We start from the raw sequence: 23,004 nt of genomic DNA, 5'->3' as shown, positions 1-23,004 counted from the left end.
CCATTGAGGAGCGAGATAGATGATAAGTCGATTGCTGAGAGGCGGGATAGATGATAAGTCGACCGTTGAGAAGCGGGATAGATGATAAGTCGACCGCTGAGAGGCGGGATAGATGATATGTCAACCGCTTAGAAGCGGGATACATGATAAGTCGACCGCTGCGAAGCGGGATAGATCATAAGTCGACCGCTTAGAAGCGAGATAGGATTAGATACTAACCTTGGATGTACTCCTCCCTCCCCCATAAAAAAATGATATGGCGGTTTGTAGGTGATAGAAATAAAAGTGTAATAAAGTAAAAAGAGAGAATTATTATAGTAGTTTAACAACTGCTTACTCTTCTCTTTTCCTAAAACACTTAGGAGGTTTCACCAAGTATTTTCACCCTAATACAAAGTGGTGAGTGCTTGTGCTTTGATCACAAAAGCAACAATAAGCCTCAATAAGTTTTCACAAATCTACGCTTGCTACTCTTCTTCTTTCTACTTTTTTAAGTAGAGATGTTAGTTGGTTAACACATGTTTTGTTGATGTTCTCTAACTGTTGACTTAGCTTCTAGATAGTTGACCTTGATCACAACTTGAGTCAAAGGCCTTGAAGCCTTTGCAATTCTCCCTCTTTAATTAGTCGACACTTGAAATCTCTTGCTTCATGAATTAGAATTCCAACACTTCAATTAATCTTTAATTGAGATATTTATTGACTACTTGATTTTTTTTATTTTTTATTTTTTGGTGGAGGAAAATAAAATTCAAACGGCAGTCTTAACCAATTTGTAGTGACCAGTGATTTTTGCGTGTTAAGTTGTCCTTTGTTAGATTTTCCACCCTGTTTGACCGTATATAGGCTCCTTGAATCATGACTTTTTGGCTTGCAGTGAAGTCGGGAGTACTTTGAATTGTCGATTCCTGAGGGTTCTCTAACTTGTGGGGAGGTAACAGTATTTGTGGGATGGGCTTAGCCCCGTGGGCACTCTCTTTAGTCATGGAGTTGATTCAAAGTTTTCTTCTTTGCTCTTGAGGGTTCCCCTATTTAAGATATTTTAGTCGATCTTTCATCCTCTCGCCTTTTGGTCGAGTTACTTTCTCTGCCTCGGAAGTCGGCATATTAATTAGCTTTGACTATCATTGTCACATAACTTGTTGGAGTTTTCTTTCTAAAACTCTTATATAAGTCTCTAGATCTTAAAGTCTCTATAACATTTCAGTCATGACTATCTAAAGTTTAAATAATACTCCCTACGTCCTGAATTGGATGTCTCATTTACTTTTTGCACGCTTTTTAAGAAATTAAAGTAAATGTGATATACTTTCCAATTATGCCCCCAGCTTTTTCACTTTTGGAATAAAAACAATAAAGAAAGCAAAAGTCATAAGGGTAAATTGGGAAAAGTAGAATCATGATGATGTTCATTTTTGGAAAGAGGACAACATTTTGAAACAAATTAAAAAGGAAAGTAAGACAAGTAAAATATGACAAAGAGAGTATATATGATATTGTAGAGTTGTAGAAGTATATTTCGATATATTTTCAAAGGATGTGCGTCTTTTGTGGTTCTTTGAGTTTTAATATCAAGTGAAATCAGTCTCCATAATGATCTAAATCATCTATCATGATTCATTAATGATGGAGTGTTTTGTAAAAAATAATACAAATTTAATTTTATAATTATTAAAATTATTTCAAGTTTTCAATATTTATAAAAGAAACCCATCCAGATGGGTCAGCGGGCTCGCTCGCACACAAACATTATACCGTTGATGGTCCACCTTGAGCAAACACAGCACTGTTATTCAAGTTTCAGTTTTCCCCAGAACTAGAAATTAAGAAGCATAAAAGAAGTAGACAGGCAAGACAAATATTTTTTGTTTGTACAAAACAAAATAACAATTAAGATCTACTCAACTCCTTAAACCCAACCCACTCTCTAATATTATTCTCTCTTATATAGAGTCTCATATTATTTATGAGGACACTGTGATGGTGGTATCTCCATTGTTGAAGCTTGACATCCCTGGATACATTGGGTGCCTAGAAGAAGATGATGGCCTCTGATTCACAGACAAAGACAGACTCAATGACAAAGACGAAGGCTCAGTTTCCATGCCTTGATTCAAGTTAAGCTCAACTGGTGCTGATGGATTAGAATTAGTAGTCACCGAAACAATAGGAACTGGGCGGATAAACCTGCAGGAAGTTGGATTATTGACCTCGTCTGTTTGGGCAATGGCTAGATTTTCTATTGGCTTCTTCTCCTCAACTTGGACTGGTTGCAAAACAGAAGCAACTGTCACCGGTATAGGAGAAACTGAAAATGGATTGATCCGGGATGGTTCTGAAGTAGGCAATGGCGTTGGTGGTGACATAGCTGCCAGAGTCGAATTTTCTTGAGGAGCTTGTACATCTGCTGTTGACATTGGAGCCACCTGTTTATCATAACAACACACAGTTAAAGAAACTCATTCTTATGATTACTTTGTGGGCTTATTTCCCCTGAAACAGGTTCTAAGAATCACTTGCATACACAGCCAATATTCTCCATAAATGCTTTTAAGATTCCTAATTGCCCTCCTTCAGTTTTATTTCTTCCCCAAAGGTTGACTCCCAACCCCAAGGCCCCCCACACCCCGCTCGACTGAGCATTTGAGATGACGTAAATCACGGTAACTCAATGGCTCCAAATGTTGGTGCACACAAAGGATCTACCCACTTTGGACTCTTCTCCAAACTACTGTTGATTGCCTATTGAACCAGCGAGTTAAGCCTGTGCATACTGCTTCGGTTTAATTTAATCAGACATGTACTGTTCATTTATTAGATTCCAAAACATGGTGTAAGAAATGCCATTCTTGGATTTTATCTTGTTTTCCCATTTCAATTAAACTCGCAATGATATTATAGTTTATGGGGCATATAATTACTAATATTGTTCTATCCATTGCTCTAAGAAGAAAGATAAGCATGCATACCAAAGAGCTTAGCAATTACTCCTAACTTTAGCAAATGCTACTATCTCTCTTTTATTACCCAATAGTTAATTCTTTGAAAATCAAAAACCAAAGGAGGAGGATTCAATTAATGCGAAAGAGGCAGGATGTGATTGAATTATTATTTATTACCGAGTCTGTGGTAATGTCAAAGAGGCTAGATCGGCGGCGGCGACGGTTGAGGTTGCTCCGCCGGAGAAAGTATTTCTGAGCATGACTTGCCACTTGTGTAGGGGTTCGAGTCTTCACAAAGTTTCTCGAGATTCCCCTCCAGTCTCCCTTCCCCACCTTCTGCAACCCCAATAGGAACAATTTATGCTCTTCCTCCGTCCATGGAACTCCTAAAACAATCACCAAATAACAGCTTCATCATAATCGCAATTCATTTCATTCATCAAAACATATGACTCTATTAGAAAGTAAATTTCCAGAGCTTCAAATAATCCACAAGACGAGAAACATATATATATAGCTCGCCAGTAAATTAGTTGCAGAAAACTGCTAAATCTAACAATTTTACCTAAACATATTGATAACAAATTAACAATCATCAATAAACTAATGAATGAGAATTTTAGAATGAAAAAATAAAATCAAACAAAAATAAATTATATGAATCACATGTTAAAACAAAGTGAAGAGAAATCCGACCTCGCTTACGCTCGCGTCCGCTGCTAGGCTGGTGGAGGACGGCGTCGTCAGCCGATGCATATCCCTCATCAGCCGGCGGCGGCGGCGAGTTTTTGGCGGATTCGTTATTCTTGTTGGTATCGTTCGGCAGTTCGTACTGGGACAAGTTATTCAGACTGACGCTCTTCCTCATGGGGTCCACTTTCACTCTAACTCCGAACAGCATGATCTCACCCGAACCTCCGGCGCCGCCGTCGATGGCCGAGTCATTCGCCGCCGATTCGCCGCACGTGCGCAAGTTGCTGACACACTGCGAGCGGCAGAGCGCAGCCATCCGCGGTTCCCCTCTGATAACTCAACGACTTTATTGATCAATCAATCAATCGATCGATTGAAATTATCATAAGATCGTCTGAAAATACGTTTACGTACGTATATTAACGCTTTCCCCAAGTAGGGATACGACGGTCGACGAAGATACAAGGCGTGGGTTTTGGGGTATATATATATAGAAGGGGGAAGGAACCAGGTGTGATGGCGACAGGGCACCCATGTGGCTAAAGAAAAACTTTTACTCACTCGAATTTAAGTCTAGATTGAATCTTTTATGCTCACGTGAATGTTAAGAGTAGGTCTGAATTGAATTTGTTATACACATATAAATGTAAAACTTTCTTGTGCGTACACAAAGATTAAGATAACGACTCGCGATTTACATTCATAGTAATTTTAGTGAGAACTTTTTTGATTTAAGAGTAGCGTGAAATTAGAATCAGCTATAAATAAATAAAAAAAGAATTTACTATCATTGCAGTAATGTTTTCCACGTGGCGCTCCTTCAACGGTTTATCCGATTCTTCTGCTCCTTAGCTTTCCCTGTTTTTTTGAAAATCTCACCTCATGTTTTTGGCCGTTTCGGGTCCTACCCGGCCCGTTATAAGGATACCTCATTTATTTGTTTTTATTTATTTTTAATAAGTTAGGTTTTCTGGTTTCACCTTACTAGGACCCCATGATACTTTATTTGTGTGTATGTATGTGATTCAAAATTTGATAGGCTTTTAATATTTTACTCCGGTACTTTGAAAAAACCAATCAGATTACACTAATCTCGAATCAAGCCACAGAATAAATAATTTTTTATCGCTATTTAAGATGAGAATATATGATTCTTATTTGATTAATAAGTATAATTAGATCAGTCCGATGGAAATGAAGATTAATCTGAGTATGATACGAGTTTAAATGTCTATTCTATAGTTAGGGTTTACTCAAAACTTCATGTGATCTAACACAATATAATAATAATAATAATAACAATAATAATAATAAGTGTCCTTGGAAGGCTTGGCGTAGTTGGTTCGTCGCCTAACTTAAAAGTCATGACTAGAGATGATGGTGTGGCTGGAAACATGTATTGGAAAAAAGCCCTGATGTTGTAAAGGTACATTAAAAAAAAAATACTAAAAGTACATTATTTATATATTGAATGCATATTATAAAAACATATTATTTGTATACTGAATGTACATTATTTGATAGTATACAAAATAATGTACTTTCAAATAGTGTGCTTTATATACACAAATAATGTACTTTTTATATGTAGTCCAGACAGCTGTGTGGATTATGGTCTATGCAATAACGACTCATTGTGCACACATGAAGATTACGATCTAACAAGCAATCGTTATACCCTGCACCACGGTGCACATAGCAATGTGCACCACGAACGTAAACGACGTCGTTTCGATGTTAGTGGACGCGGACGCGAATGACTCCAGAAAATTCATTATCTATAATACACATAATCATTATCTAGAATACACAGAACGTTTGCCTAGAATACACAAAATGTTTGCCCAGAATACACATAATATTGACACAAAATACACAGAATTCATCCTCCTAACATTCGAATGCATAAACATATCACAACCTGTGTTAATAACATGAATACACAGAATATTGACACAAAATACACATAATTCATCCTCCTAAACATTCGAATGCACAAACACATCACAACATGTGTTACTAACATTAATACACAGAACGGTTGCCTAGAATACACAGAACGATTGCCTGAAATACACAGAATATTAACATAAATACAGACACCGGCCGAATCGGGAAACGTGATTTCCAAAAAAACGGACGGTTAGTTTACAATGTTCAAAACGACGTCGTTTACGTACGTGGAATTTGCCTCTAACAAGTAGGCTGATTGCGCGATTCAAAATTTACTTTCATAGTGGCTCTATGAGTGCAATCCTGTGGACTTAGGATTAGCCCGTCGAAACTAAGATCATCTAAGTTTTTTTTTTTTTTTTTTTGAATAAGTATATTCTTTATTTATTACGGAGTGACGTTGGTCAATTCATAATAACCAATAAATAAAAATAGTATTTTTCCCAACTTGAATTTGGTATTAAAAAATTGTCCTTATAGCTTTATCCTAATTTACCACTAGTCACGTGCTAATAAAGTAAACTTACCTAATTATTTTTAAAAGTTTCCATATTTAACCTTTTACAAGTCAATAAGGTGAAAATCTAATTAATCTGTTAAACTTTTGAGTAATCCAGAAATCAATATACTTTTAGATGCTACTAAAGAAAAAAGGTGTATTTGTTAGTTTGATTTGTCAATTTCTGGATTTCTTAGTGTGTTCCTACTCATTTCAATATGAACCTTGTATATTAAAAAAAATCAACACTAATTTTTTTTTGAGTACTACTGACCCACTCCCATCATCCATGTGAGAGTGTAAACCGGAACACCGGGTCCCACTAGACCACAAGGTCTTTGGCAACACTAAGGTCCTGTTTGGTAAATGGCTGTTGGCTGATTAAGTTGGCTGTTTGGGTTAGAAAGTATGATTTGTTGATAATAATAGCTGATTGTAGAAAGTTGTTTGATAAATTGGCTGTTAGCTGATGGCTATTTGGTATAATTTCTTTTCTCAAAAAGCTAATTGAAAAGGCTGCTTTGAGTAGCCTTTTAAATTTTAGCATTTTGGAGTTACAAAAAACTTATTAACCAAACAACTAATAGTGATCAAATAAGCCAAAATTGGCTGATAGGCTGATTATTTACCAAACAGGGCCTAATTTATTTAAAATCAAAATGTATGTTCAATAATATATTAGTAGAAATTTTGTACAATATACTGTGTTGTGTCCAAAATTTCATAGGTCACCAATTTAATCAAAGTAACTAACACACTTATGTTTAATGCTCTAGGTCACTTTTAGTGTCATATTTTCTTTTGTGGATGTGCAACATAGTGTCATATAGTGTGAGTACTTTTGAAAATAAGGTATTTTAAAACTTTATTTATCAAAATATGATTCCTTTTAACTTATTTTAATTTTAAAGTAAGTATTGTTAGGCGTCGGCTGAGTTCATCCCCTTCTCGATTCGAAACGTGGTGATGTCGCTTACCATAGAGAGATGTGGTTATATGATTAATGTCCACTGTACTATTTATCACCAATTAGATAGTCAAAGAACTATGTGGAGTGCTTGACTTACAGTAGTCAAGCAAGCATAGTCTCTGAGATCCATTAGGTAGATTTGCATGTTAATTTTTTAATAGCATAGTATTTCTACATCATTATCGGTCATGCATTTTGTCAAACCATTATCAACATATCATACACTTACATACCTAGGTCACTTAAATAATAAATAAGAGTTTTGTTAATTTTACTACAATATCAATTTATTAATTTTTCTATTGTTTTATCTAATATTGCCATTAATTAGACAGAAACTACTAAAAGTATAAAAGCCTTCCCAAAATTAAATTCTTATAAACCTAAAACTTATTAATGGAGTATCTTGATCTTATATAACTATCCCTAAAATATTTCTTAACTAAAATACATATAAGTATTTCTAAATATATTTTAGAAATAACTACAAGAAATTTAGAAAAGTTATAATAAAATATATAAAATATATAAATATACTACATTGTAACCGAGTCAGTAGTACTAAAAAAAAAAAAATCTTTTCAAGCCAACTACATGTAGTCTGATGACATCCATTCCAAATGGGCAGTCATAAGTTCGAACTCCGGTAGCGAAAGCTTAGATTCTTTGAACTGAAAATATTTGAGAAAGTATAAAATAGATACTACCTTATAAAGAATCATGAGTATTTCAAAAAAAATATACATCTTTTCAAAATAAAATATGTTTTAAGATCCTTCACCATTCTTGTAATTATTTAGGAAATACTTATGTATTTAGTTAGAAAGATTATAAGAAAATTAAAATAATTTTATTGTTAACTGAAAATTTAATTTTCCAATTTTTTTTTTTTATGCTTTAAGAGTTTTGTCCCGATAAATGTTAATTTGAAATAAATACTAGAAGAATAATAAATAGGTATTATGATAAAATAAAATAATTCTTGTCCACAAAAGACGAATTGAAATCTCTCATCCAGGCACAACGCCCCCTATCCTAGCCCAATAGGATAAATAGAACAATTCAAATTTAGGGTTTGTTTGGGTGATAGGTTTAGCTATAAGAAATAGGTATCAAAGTCATTGTTATTGTTTGGTTGACAGGTTTTTAGAACACTATTATGGATTTTGATTGCCCCATTAATTGCAAAACCATTCCCTAATAAAATAAGGGTTTCATTTCTCTTCATCATCTGCTTCCCCAATTATTAATAATTGTTCTCATTCCATCCTACTACCAAATGTGCAAAATACTTTCACCAAAACCGGCACATTACCATTACCAAGTATTTGATACAGATTCTGATTCCCATGTGCGAACCAAACACGCACACCCTTATTCTTTAAGTGACTTGGGTTTAATTCTTTGATAGATTTATGGGAAATCCGTAGCCACTATTCAATGGTGCACTTAGGGTGAAGTACGCCTTGTGATCCTAGCTGGCAAACAACCATAGAGAGGTAAACCAGTTTAGGATGCACATAGTTGACTAGTTTAAACGACCATGAAGACTAATAGACCACTTCCACGGGAATTTGGACTTAGAATCTTGTGATTACTAAACCAAATGTCCAACCAACTAGTTTGAAGTTGCCCCTACTTAGATTTAATTCTTAATTAATTTAATCTCGAGTAATATACTATTCAAATAAAATCTTATATTATTTTTAATCAATGTTAGCATTTTAAAATTATATGATTATTTTTTTTGTTACAATTAAAATTAACAATTAGTATGTATATTGATACATAAATGCTAAGAAAATTATCACACCAACCAGACAATAAACTCATTTTCATACATCATAAATACATGAAAGTTTAAAACAAATTGAAAGAAGCTATCTTCAAGCATCATATATAAACCACTTTTGTCCCTAAAGTTTGTTAGTATGAGGTTAATTTTTTTTTTTTAGTACAAATATGATGTTAAAAATATGCTTTTCATATAATTGAAGGACAAAAAGTAACATGTATAATTGAGAAGTAAAATTTTTTTATTTCTTTATAATTCAAGATGAAAAATGTCGTTTTTCTTAAGTAAAATTATAATTAAATATATAAGATTTATGATAATAATGATACAATTATATATATATTAATTTTTTTGAGCAATAAATATATAATACATTAATAAATATTTGTTAAATGGTAGTATCATTTTTGTTAAATATAGATAAACTAGTTATAAGGTGCGCATTGTGCAATTAAATTAATACTCAACACTAAAATTAAAATAAGTAAATACTTAATACAAATTTTAAACATGAAATAATTAATATAAAATAAAACTAATTATCAATATAATCAAAATGAGTATTTTCAACTTGTAATCAAAATAGTAGCAAAGATGAGTATTGTTGTATATAGTTATATATAATTGAAAATAAAAATGATGTCCTAAAATTTTTAATATTAAAATAAAGTAAAAGTCTTCTTAATTCGATATTGATGAGTCAGTAAAACTTAACTTCTTATTTTTTTTTTGTGCGTTAAAAGTGACATTATTATAATAGGTTTATTGATGTTGTCGAATATTAATTAAAGATTTATGCAATTAAGTTATAATATATTAATTCATAAGTTTTTCTTGTGTATATATGATTGAGACCTCAATTGTTGTTATATGTTAATTATTCATCTTGTAAACTTTCATTGATATTTCAAAATATAATTTTTTTTCCTTATAAAATTGATTAGATAATGAAATTTTTGCATTTAAATTCTTAAAATAGAAGGAAGTTTTGTCTCATATTGTTTACTCCTTGCTTACTATATTTGTAACTACATTTTAGTAACATTCTTACTGTCATTGGTGCTTTCATAGAGAGTCTAGGATTAACCCTCAAGTAGGGTATTTGATACGTCCATCGTTTTCATCAACGAGCTTGAATAATGACACGATTTGGATCAAGCAACTCCAATAGTTCCTGCAATGTAAACTCCAATGACAACGATAGTAGACACAACCGACCGACAAACTCACGTGATCTCTATGACCAACTCAACAACAGCCGTGGTAGAGCGCAGCAAGGGTCCGAAGCACTAGCTCAACCTACTGACCTCCAGGCAAGTTTGTAAGCCATATAGCAAGCATCATTATCATTGCCCACTTGGGGGCACTTGTGCAGAATATGTTTTCCTCACCACCAGCTCAAGATGAAGCTGAGGTGATGTCGCTGCAATGGGAGAGAACCCAACTGCGCGGGACCACTTTGAAAGTTGGCCCCGCTCAAAGGTAAGAGGGATTGGGTGCTAAGTCCTCAATACGGAGGCGGGGGAAAAGTATGTTCAAGAGGGTGGGTCGATTGGATGACCGACTGGTTCTAGATCTGCCCTAGAGCAGTTGGGTGCATCAGTGCCTGGTCAGGAGAAGTTGGGGAAACAACTAAGGACCAAGGGGTCGTAAGTCAAATGACTAGACATGAACCAATCTAGAGTAGCAATAGATAAGGGGAATTAACATTCCAACACTCAGGAATGGTAGGTGACTATGGTGGGCCAGCTCTATGCAAGCGCACCATGTAGAGACTGACCCCGAGCAGGCAAGATGACGTGATTGAGCAACTGCAGAAGAAGATAGAAGAATTAGAGAAGATAGTAAAGACCAATGAGCAATCACCTGAACTTGAAGTACGAATGGCAGTACAATTTACTCTTGAGTATATAGATGCATTCATCCCCAAAGACTTTAGGCTTCTAGCTATTAAGGCCTACACTAGGACCTCTGCCCCACATGTACACATGATGAGGTATAAGGCGACTATGGTGATGATCGGGGTAGATGATGCAATCATGTGTATGGCGTTCCGGTCCACCCTGGAGGGGCGACCCAAGACTGTTTCAATACAATCCTAGATAGGTCAATAGTAAATTTGCCGAATTGTCAAAAAACGTATTAACATACTTCTCTAATAATATTCGGTGCAAGAAACACTTTTCTCACTTCTACACAGTTAGACAAAGCAAAAGTGAAAGTTGAAAGGATTTCATGCGGAGATGAAAAAAAGAAGTAAACAACATGTATAACTTCGATGTGAAGGCAACCGTTTTAATTTTCACCCAGGCACTAAGATCGAGAGAGTTCTACCAACATTTGAACACTAGCCATCTTTGAACTTATTATGAGTTGATGAGGATGTCTAACCATTTTGTAGAAACCGAGAAGGCCGATAAGAAAAAGAAAGAAGAAGATGAAGGCAAGGGATGGGGAAAGTTAGAGAAAATTGGTTCAACCAACCAAGTGTCGGGCTTGACCCAAGCAAAGAAGGGAGGTAGAGACCTGTTTTCATAAAGTCCCCGCATCATTTAACCCCACTCACTCCTCCTGTTAGCGTAATCTTGGATCAAGCTAAAGAAATGGAGATAGTGCAATTTCTAGAGGAATACATGAAAGTATCTCCAAAGGTAGAACAAACTAAATATTGTTGATTTCATCGACAAGTTGGCCATAATATAGACGAGTGCAACATTTTGAAGAGACAAATAAATGAGCTTATTCAAAGGTGATATTTTAATCAGTTTGTGGAGCTGCCAAGGCGAAAACAACAACATCCATAACAAAGCCAACCCAAAAATGTGTGACAAAAGGGTAAGGGCTCTGAGCCATCCACTTTTGGCATGAAAAAGAGGGAGTACGACCAAATCATAGAGGAAGGGAAAAAGGAGTTTGAGGATGAGACCACACAATGCAAGAAGCAAATCATCCGCTAAGATGGTGGGAAGTGAGAAACTGAACTAGCCATTAAGTACGGGAAGATTCCATAATAGGATTGCCAAACTATTGATCATGGTTTACCCAAATTAATTTTGTCTTCCAAAACCAGAATAAAACATTTCTATTTTAATCATTGCATTGGCTAAGTATGAGGGGATGAAAGATCATCTAAAAAAAGGTGAGGCCCAACCTCAACCAAGTTTCAAGTTTTAATAAAAATGGCTATGCCATGCCTTAACTAAGTTTGAAAAAAAAAAACTACCATGCCCTAAAGGTGTCGGAGGTTAGACATTGCCCATCAAACGGAGGTAGTGGTCCCTTAGCTAAAAGAACACTTAAAGTTTTGGCAAAGGGTTCATTATTGTGCTCAACTCTAACAGAGTCAAGGGGTCTGATCTTTACCGGTGTCCAACAAGTAGTGGATCCTTCATTGAGAAACACTAGAGGTTTGCTTGGTTGGACCAGTGGCGCACGCGTACCCAAGTTCGAAATCATGACAGTTCGAGTTAGAATTCTATTATTGGCATTGGCGTAAACCATAAAGGGGTTGGAAAAAAAGGAGAAAGTGGAGTGGGGTTGGACTTTGTCCAATTCCTAGCCTCTCTATGTGCAACAATAAATAAATAAATAATAAACCAAAAAAATACGCAGGAGGTGGAAGTAGTGGTCGAAGACCATCTTTAGATAGCATGGGGCCGATGTCCATCCTCAATTCCGTATGGCACAAGGAATATGACCATCCTCGGCTACAGATGGCCAAGGACTATCCTCAACCATGGCGGCCAAATATAGTCCTCAGCTACATATAGCCAAGGTTGAAAAAATCACTAGGCGCCCTCTAGGCGCCTGGGGGCCGCCTAGCGCCTAGCCTGCCTAGGCGCCGATTTTGAATTTTTTTAAAGTTTTTAATTGTAAAGTTTTTAATATTGTAAGTCTTTATACTTTAATAGTTAAATAGTTAACACTCATTAAGTTATTAATTACTCCGTATTATTTATTAATTATTAAAGCATTACTTATTAGTTTAATTTAGTTATTACGTAATACTTTTTATTTTATTAAGTTATTAATTATTAGTTATTACTTATTAGACTATTAGAGTATTAGTTAATACATTATAACATTAATAGCTCAAATGTTTAAGATTTGCAATAAAAAAAAAAAAGCCAACCTGCCGGCTGCCTAGGCGCCGCCTAATCGATCGGAGACCTAGGCGGCCTAAGCGCACGGCCGCGGAGGAGGCCGATTTCGACCTTCCTCAACGCGACTGGGCGCCGCCTAGCGCCTAGGCATCGATTAATCGATGCCTAGGCGCGATTTTTGCAACCATGCATATAGCAAATGACCATCCTCGGTCACGAATGACTGAGGGCTATCCTTGACCATGAGATGGCCGAGGTCCATCCTTAGCCACTAGCACAAGGCTAAGGACCATCTTTGGCTATCATGGCCAATGACCACCCTCGGCCATGCATGGCTAAGGACTATCCTTGGCCATGAGAGGCCATGGCCGAGGTTCTTCCTCGATAACGCATATCCGGGGGTTATCCTCGACCATGGGATCCTAAGGCTTCCCCGCGAAACACGAGATTGATTTTCTCCTTGGCTACTTTGATTATGTACGTCTAAGTTAGCTACATGATCACGAACCCCTCGACTCCAAGTTGGGGCAGGTTTTGGTGTTGTTGCATATAGATCAAAATTAAACTATGAAGGGGTGACTTTGGCTATTATTACTTCAAAGTTGACTCCACTATACTTGTAGCTCGGGAGTAAGGGGCTGGTGATATGATAGTTGGGTAATTATATGGTCTCATATCTAACCCGGAAGTAGTTAAAGCAATTAAGATAACCAAAAAGTAACATCAAGAGTTGAGCAGGGAGGATTGTCGCACTTAACACAAAGTTAGTTACTGCAGTTATTAGGAGAACGTTGTAGTTATTAGGGGCATTAAGTATGGAGTCGTTGTACTTATTATACCGGATTAATTACGCATTAGCTAGTATAAATACTTAGTCCCTGTAAAGGGTAGGGGACACATTAAAACCTTGTACTTATAACTATCGGCAACACAATCGTTTACTCCTTGCTTGCTATAAATGTGTGTGTGTGTGTGTTTTGAAATATAAAGAATAAAATATACTAAAGTTTTGATTTATTTAAAATTGTTTTACTTTTTTTTTTTGATAAATTACTAGTATAATATTATAGTACAAGTTTTAATGTAAATAACATTTTTGATGATGGGAGTGGGTTCGAGCCTCAGTGGAGGCAATTGTTGACTCGTTGTGCTTCAGTAGGTTGAGAAAGTAGCTATGTACAGGTACTACATTGTAACAGAGTCAGTAGTACTAAAAAAAAACATTTTTGATGTATTATTTTGTAGAGTAATTTTTCTTTTCTTCATTTGTAGTTTAAAATCGGAGGTCTAAAGATTAATAGGACATAATAATATGGTAGTAAATATAGTAAATTAGAGTAGAACATGATTTGGTTGGTATGCACAACAATCAAGGTTGAAGGTTGTACTATAGGATTAGATTAAGGGTGAAGTGGATAGGTAAAGAAATGAGGATCACGTGAAAAAGAAATGCTTAGTAGATTGATTAACTGACAATCTTGTCTAACTACACATATATAAATATTCAAATGCTACCAAGATGCCTTGTTATTGTGGACTCCTGCTTCCTTTTCGATCTATCACTATATATATTTTTTTTAATACTACTAACTCTATTACAATATAGTATCTGTTCATAACTACTTTCTCAACCTATTGAGGCTCGAACCCACCACCTCCCATATAAAAGGAAGGGTTTGATGCCACTGGACTACAAGGTCCTTGGCCGATCTATCACTATATGATTCCATATTTTACTTAATTTCTAGCAAGGACCTACTTAATCGCTCACCTATTTATTAATTATTATCCCTTCCTCTCGTTTTATTTATCATTTTAATAATTTTTTATATAACGCATTATGTGGTGTTTGGTACTAACTATTAGCTGATTGAGTTAATGAGTTTGACTAATTGATTGCATTAACTGATTGTAGAAAGATGTTTGGTAAATGGGCTGTTAGTTGGTTACATGCAAAATGACTTTATCAAAAAACTGATCGAAAAAGCTACTTTGAGTAGCATTTTGAATTTTTGCGTTTTGGAATAATAAACTATTACAAAAAGCTAATTATTCAAACACTTACATTGGTTGTTTAATCAAGTCAAATAGCTAATTGTGGTCAAATAAATGAATCAAAATTAGCTGATAAGCTAACTATGTTACAAACACGGCCTATATCTTGTGCTCAGATGATACTTTTGTGGCTCTACTTGAAGAAATGCCACAGGATCGAACCGAAAGTATTGACCTTTTGAATTAAAATAGATAGAGAAACTATAAAATATATATTACCTTAAAAAATATTGTATTATATTCCTCTAATTGCCTCCAAAAGTTCAATTATATATTAGAAACATTATAAAGTATTACTATATTCATTTTGAAAATTACTTTTTCAATGGTCGGAATTTTAGAGTCCATTCCATTGACATATGAGACTAAACGTTCAAATAATTTAAAAAGTGATAAAAAATCGAAAAAGATTTTTTCGAATCCTAAAAACGATTGAAAAAGTTGTCGAAGTACTCGATTTTTTTTTAATTGAAAATTCTCAATTTTGAACTACTTTTTGAGTGATTAAAAATTCAAATATTTCTAACAATGCAACTTAAAAGTTCTTTTAAAAAATATGTTTACATTGATGATAGAGAATGGGATTGGACAACTATTTTGAGATATGTTTCAATTATTGTGGTTAATAGCGAACAGTATCAGCATTGACTAAAGATATCAATATGCAAGATATATATATATACTCCCATGGAAAAGAAAATACCGGCCCCTCCCTTGGAAAAATTTTTTCCTCAAAATTAAGGATAACATTTTCACGTGGACAAAGTTTTCCATGAACCAAAGTGAGTAAATTTAAGATTTTCTCAAATTTAAGGAAATTTTTTGAACGGTGTTCCTAAGTGCACTGTATTTTTAAATTATCCAAAAATGCATAGTATAGTATTGAACGTGTACTATATCTTTAAAATTGGACAAAATCATCAAAATGTCATCACGATTTTTTTTTTTTTTCACTCCTTGCTCTAGAACCATTAGATCTAGTCAAATGAGTAATTGAGATTAATTATTCTTAGTTTACTTTTGAAAACAAGTTCTCATATGATCAACTTCCTCTGTGTGCATTTGTTTGTTTGTTTATTTTACTTTTGGAAATAAGTTCTCATATGATGATCTTCATTTGTGTGCATTTGTTTGTTTGTTTTTTTTTTTTTTTATTTGTTACAGAACTGGATTGTCGAGGACAGCTTAGGTCCACCCAATAGACAAGCTAAGGTTGCTTTTCTAATTGATATTTTGTTTTTATACTCTTTACTTTAGGGTTGGTGGTCCGATGATTGAACTGGAGAAGCACTTTGGTATGAATGATTGTTAAAATAATGAGAATTAAGGGCCACCAAATCGTACCATCTTCGTTCCAATTTATATGTTCAATTTATTGATCAAATTAATTAGTTATTTATTTATTTATTTTCTTTAATATATTTTTTTATATAACTTTCACATTTGACTTTTATATTAATAAAATTTTTATATAATCTAAAATCTAAATACATAAACTTTATTTATCAATACTAAATTAAATATTATAAAAATTAAATTATAATAACGGAGTTAATATCATATGCGCTCCTCTGAATATAGTGATTTTGCCACGTTTAATCCTAAACTTTCAAATAGACCACCACATGGTCCTTTGACATTCAAATTGTTACCCTCCATGATCTAAGTTTACCACACATGGCCATTCAACTTTAAAATTTAACCAGTTGTGGTCCTCTTGGAAGTAGGGGTGGGCAAAAAAAATAAATCGAACGGACCGAAAAATCGACGACCAAAAATCGAACCGTCTGATTATTTCGATTTCGATTATTAAGGCAAAAAAGTTCAGTTATTTCGTTTTTCGGTCGGTTATCAGTTTTTCAAGAGAAAACTGAAAATCGACCGAAAAACCGAAGGTTAATCTAAATGAAAAAATATATAACCTTATCTCATTTACATTTTGCAAGTTCATAGTCTATCACATTAATTTTAATCACTTATTGGATTGCACGGCATTTGTTAACCATATAATGTATAAATATAATTCATTTATATCGCACTAAACTACTATTGTACTTGAGGACATTAATTTAAATTGATTATAAACATTACGATATCATTTTTTTTCTTTAGTAATTTATTCTTTTAGTATTATTTCAAATAAATTAAATAAATTTAGTTATTTTACTAAAAAAAATTTGATTATATTTAACCGATCGAAAATCGTTGGTTTCGGTTATTTCGGTTATGAATGTTGGTTAGTCGGTTATGAAGGTTCGGTTAAAATTTTGGTTATTAACCGAAAACCGACCGATGATCATCCCTACCTGAAAGGACTATTGGTGGTTAAAATTTGATAGTTGAAGGACCATAGGTTGTTAACTTGGACTATGAATGGTAACAACTTGAAAGTCGAAGGAGCACAAATGGTTCATTTAAAAGTTTAGGACTAAACGTGACAAAATCACTATACTCGGAGAACGTAGGATAGTATTAACTCTATTAAAATTCATCCATGATATAATTTGGGATGGGGTGGCAGTTTTCACACTTTTATGTACGCAGTGGTTGGTGGCATTTAGTATGGTGATGGATAACAAGATAAGTAGGGATAATGTGCTTGTCCAGTACTGCGTGCCCCCACCACCATATATCTTCTCCTTTTATTTATTCATTTATTTTTTTAAATACGAAATACAAAACTATTTTAAAATACACATATTAATTTCTTTTAGTTGATTTTGAGTAAGACCATTTTATGAATCTTAACTCATGAAATTGGACTTGAAAGAGGAAATTTCACTTTTAATCATCAACTATGATAGTATTGTAACATTTATTTATGTTCTTTTTAAATTTTATCATATTATATTATTCACTTTCATTTGCTTGCCACATTTAGTCTTTTAATTTTTTTTTTTTGTTATTCCACCATTTAATAATAGATATAACTAACATAAAATTTCATCATTCAATTAAAAGACATTACAAGAGATCAAAGGAAAAGAAATTGCATGTTGGGACAATAGACTTGAATGATAAAATTACATGTAAGTCATCTTTATTAAACGGTGAAATGATAAAATATTTAAAGAATGACATCTAAATGAGGTAAGCATATGAAAATCAAAGATGTATCATGACGATATGATTAAACATGTCAATGCTACAATAGTCGATGACTAAAAGTAAAAAATTTGCTCGTCTAAAAAATAGGTTTGAGCCTGATCTCATAAACATGTCTCTTAAAATCCATCATTTTTCAACTAAAAAGTAATATGAAGTACTTTTGAAGCAATAACTATTACTTTGTAATTTTAAATTGAAGACTAAATACCTACAAAAAGTAGTCTGTAAGACATGCAGACTTCGTTTAGAAACCCGAAAATGACTTCTTTAAGTCATTGTCTGAATCTTTCAGCATTTCGTTACCAGTAAAAATTGAAGTCAAAAAAAAGAAAAGACTTAATCTAGTCAAGGAAACATGACAAATTTTGGCAAAAAATATCTTCAAAAATTATTATTCGAAAGACATTTTTGTATTCCTATTTTCGCCCACTAAGAAAGCGACCAGAAATGGTCGCCTTCTTCACAGAGAAGGGGATCTGGTCGCCTTCTTCACAGAGAATGCAACCAGAAACGGTCGCCGAAAAGTGACGCCGGTGGCCGGAAAATCCAAATGACCGGTAATAACATGTCAATAACCGGTTTGTGGGCTTAATTACCTCAATTTGACATGTTTGAGAGTTTAATTGCACCATGGGCATAATTGACTTCTTATGAAATGTTCGGGGGCCTATTTAACCCTTTTCCCTTGTTTTTTTAATAAATAAAAAAAAGTTTAATAGTTATTTTTTACTATTTAGGAGTTTAATTTTCTGAATTTATCAACCTATACACTCAATTCCAATAGTTTTATTTGTATGCACAGTGTTTTAAATTATACTTTAAGATTTAAATTGTTTACAAAAATACACTATAATTTTTTCTATTATTGCTTCTAATCGATTATCTTTTTCAATAAACGACTATAATTAGTTCCTTATTTTCTCAAATAGAGTGATTATCCCCATATATATTGTTATACGAAACCTTGCACGTGTAATTTGCTTCTTTAGCCATTTTCACAGTACTTTTCAATCCCCACCACTAACCAACATTTTCTCAGATGGCATGCTTCATCTACTTCTGACAAAAGGGTTATCTGTCACTTCCCTATTCATTCCCCCCCCCCCCCACCCACCTATTACTTAGACTACAACCTTTCTTTTGTCCAAATATATATAACTAGATCGTGTTTCCCTATTGTTAAAAAGAAAAAAAAAAAAAAAAAAAAAAGAAGATTGTTTCAGTATTTACCCTTTTTTCTTCTTGTGACGGTAATAATGTACCAAAAGTAATTACGTGTAAGCGGTAATCAATGAGTTGTAATTGTATTGTTAAAAATCTCGAAACATTTTATAGTATACAAGAGTAACAATTACAATAATGGACACAACGGTCTCTTAATAAGTGTAATGACTCCTCTCAATAAGTGTTGTAATTTCTTAGTAATTGTTGTGTGCTCTCCTCAGTAACTCATGATCTTTGATGAGGCAATGTTCTAATAAGTACATTGGACTCTGGGTTAAGTTATGTTATTACTTTATTCCCTACAATATATGTATTACATATAAGCTATAGAGTACTATATTTATACTATAAAGTATTATATATATAAAGTTTAAAGTATTCATTATATGTACAATTATGTTATGTTATTACTTTATTTCATGCAAACTATCTATTACAATTTAGCTATAAAGTATTATATATAAGGTTAAAGTACGTATTGATTATATCTGTAAATTTTCTTACTTTATTTTCTACAAATGATCTATTAGAGTTTTGCTATATAGAATAGTTGTTTGTTACAGATCTTAACTCGTGAGACGAGTCGAATCTAGAATAGTTGTTTGTTACTTTTGATAGAAATTATAATACTTATTACAAAAAATTTAATACAATTTGAAATAAATAAATTATTAGTTATAATAGATATTGTAATATTTATATGTGCAATTGTGATACTATTTAACTTAAAATAATTGTTACTGATGATAAATATTTTAATACTTATAACTGAAATTGTGATACTTACAAAGTGTAATTCTAATGTGAATATTGTAATACTTATATGTGAAATGTTACTTATGAAAGAAATTGTAATGCTTATTCTAAAAAATTTAATACTAATTTGAATTTAAATAAAATCGTTACTTATTATAACATACGGAGTATGTTGTAATACTTATTATATGTGAAATTTTGATAATATTTATTAGGGTAATGATTGTTATTAATGGTAAATATTGTAATACTTATAACTAAAATTATGATACTTACACACCCTATTGTCTACCACCCGACCTGTCTCACGAACAAGAATCCATGAGACGGTATCACACAAATCTAATTTTCTTGTAAGTGATTAACAAAATTAAATAGGAAGTTTCAAAACGTTCATCCAAAGAAGAAAAATAATTAAGAAAAGATATCATTGACTTGATTAAGACAGGTGATCTTTTGCAATCTCCTAAAGTAACTCACATTGTTGCAATAATTCTGGGTTTCATTAACGAGTGCGAATTACTTCACTATCCTCGGTTTCATGAATACGAGGTTTGAATTTCCATCCTCGGCTTTATGAAACAAGTTTAATTATTTCACTAATTAACTCAACCCCAGCTGTTCATATATGCATTTCCGAACAACTCATTGACCCTCGTATTATGCATTTGTCTTAATTAATTAATTGATTAAATAATCAAAATTTAATTTAAATACACTAAAATTGAATCATTTAATCTAGAATCCATAAAATAAACTTTTATTTTAAGTTATTAGCTTATTAACTTATTTTGGGAACATAATCAAACAGAATTTATAGTTTATTAGTAACTTAAAATAAAATATAAATTCCTAAATAAGTCTCGTCAAACAGAGCCAATGCGTATAAGTTCAAGTGTATATTTAAATTTTTTCCCCTTTGTTCAAAGGTCCATTTTTTCATTAAAAAAAGTTTTAAAACTCATTTAATCAGTATTCTTTAAAAAAAAAAAAAAAAACCCTAAAAAAGCCCCCCTTTTTTTAGAAAAGAAAATTTAAAATTAGAAAATAGTGTCTTACTCATGATATCATATTTTAAAAATGTTCATTAGTTTTTTGGAAGATGACACCATATAACACTGCAAAAACAATTTTTTATAGCCCATTTGGTGCATGAAAAATAAGTTTCTAAGAGAGTTTATTCTTCAAATTTGAAGAAAAAAAAAACATATTTTACATTGTTTAGTTGATGAAAGATTTATTCAAATGAAAAATGATTTCTTCAAATTTGATGAAAACGAATTTATTGATTTGCTTAGGCATTTTATTTTCTATACTTTTTAGGAGAAAGCATACCACAAAAGTCTTATATCTCTTTATTATGTAAATAGGGGTATTTGATTTTTATACTAATTATTCTCAACAATTTATTTTCAAAAATTTATATTCAATTATTTTTTTAAAAATCAAACTAGCGGTTAATATCTGGAATAAAAATAGAATTAAATAAATAGCATGGTTCAAACACATCATCCAAAATAAATAAAGGAAATATGGTTAAATAAGCTCTGGAACTTTACCTAAAAAATCAATTAGGTCCTTAAACTTTTTAAAAGTTGCAATTAAACTCATCAACATTTTATTTTTGGTACAATGAAGTTCAAAACTCGGTTAATGAACTGTGATAGCAAGTCACTAAGGTTACGGCAACTCTCCGGTGACACTCCGACCTACTCCAGTACCATTTCGAACCACAAATCGACCGGCGTCAATCACCGGTTGAAGAACGCAGTAGGCGACCATTTCTGGTTGCATCTCCGGAGAACCCATTACTTATATTCTGTTTTATGTATTCTTGTTCGCAGGTTCGTTGCTTATATTCTGTTTTATGTATTCTAGTTTGCAGGTTCTGGAGATTTTGTCGAAAACATACTAGTAGTTTGAGAATTTGGAGAGATTAATAATAAAAGTAATAAAGTTTAATTTAAAAAACATAATATAAAGATATAATAATTAAAAAATATGTTTAATTTAATATCTAAGTAGGTGTCACGTGGCATTGTAACCTTTTGAGGCCAGGGATCAACATGCTATTTGATATAATTGAATAGATTTGACTAATTCAGGAATCTAATTATACATTTTTTGAGTTCAATGACTTTATTGCATTTTTGTGTTAACTTCGATGGTCACTTTAAAAGTTTTTTCAATAAAATGCCAAAGAGAAAAAAAAAATGAGAAAGAAAAGATGGAATTTATTAACACACATACAGGATCTTAGGAAACCTCCTAAACTAATCAAGAATACGAGGTTTGAATTCTCCTCCTCGGTTTCATTAACAGGTTTAATTACTTTACTCAACTTAAGCTGTTAATATATGCATTTTCGATAATGCTAGAATCCGAACTAATATATTATTGGGATCTCGATGTCATTATGTTCCTAGCCAACACATATTGTCGAGAGAAAAATAATATTCAAATATAAAAACCTCCTCGCATGTAGAGTTCAAGTGTGAATGCGTCTTAAAGTATGAATAGTGCGGTCTCACCACTATGTATACAGATGTACACCACTCAGTGTTAGAAAATGCACCACACAAATATGCACCATTAGGTACACATCACCAAAAAACACACCACTAAGTATGAAAATATACACCACACATGTTTCGAAATGCACAATTAGGGGCAGAGGAGTTATGGTGCATTATTTTGAGTGTGTGGTGTATTTTTTGGTGTTTTTGTGTATTTTTATGTGGTGCGTTTTCTAACATTGAGTGGTGTGACCGCACTGTTCACACGTTAAAGACGCGTCCACACTTGAGCAGATTTCTATATATATATATATATATATATATATATATATATATATATATATATATATATATATATATATATATATATATATATATATATATATATAT

At 32.9% G+C, this 23,004-nt stretch overlaps 1 protein-coding gene across 1 annotated transcript; it reads right to left on the bottom strand.

Annotated features, from left to right (window-relative positions):
- Positions 1–1,770: 1,770 nt before the first annotated feature.
- Positions 1,771–4,101, bottom strand: LOC116011354 (transcription factor MYB1R1-like). Its single transcript, XM_031250909.1, has 3 exons — positions 3,639–4,101; positions 3,120–3,328; positions 1,771–2,426 (listed from the first exon to the last, which is right to left on the bottom strand). The coding sequence occupies exons 1-3, from the start codon at positions 3,949–3,951 to the stop codon at positions 1,965–1,967; spliced, it is 984 nt and encodes a 327-aa protein (XP_031106769.1). The 5' UTR covers positions 3,952–4,101; the 3' UTR covers positions 1,771–1,964.
- Between the last annotated feature and the right edge of the window lie 18,903 nt (positions 4,102–23,004).

The sequence above is a fragment of the Ipomoea triloba genome, chromosome 2 (genome assembly GCF_003576645.1).
Source record: "Ipomoea triloba cultivar NCNSP0323 chromosome 2, ASM357664v1".
NCBI classification, from domain to species: domain Eukaryota; kingdom Viridiplantae; phylum Streptophyta; class Magnoliopsida; order Solanales; family Convolvulaceae; genus Ipomoea; species Ipomoea triloba.
This window is presented reverse-complemented; position numbering and strand designations above follow the sequence as displayed.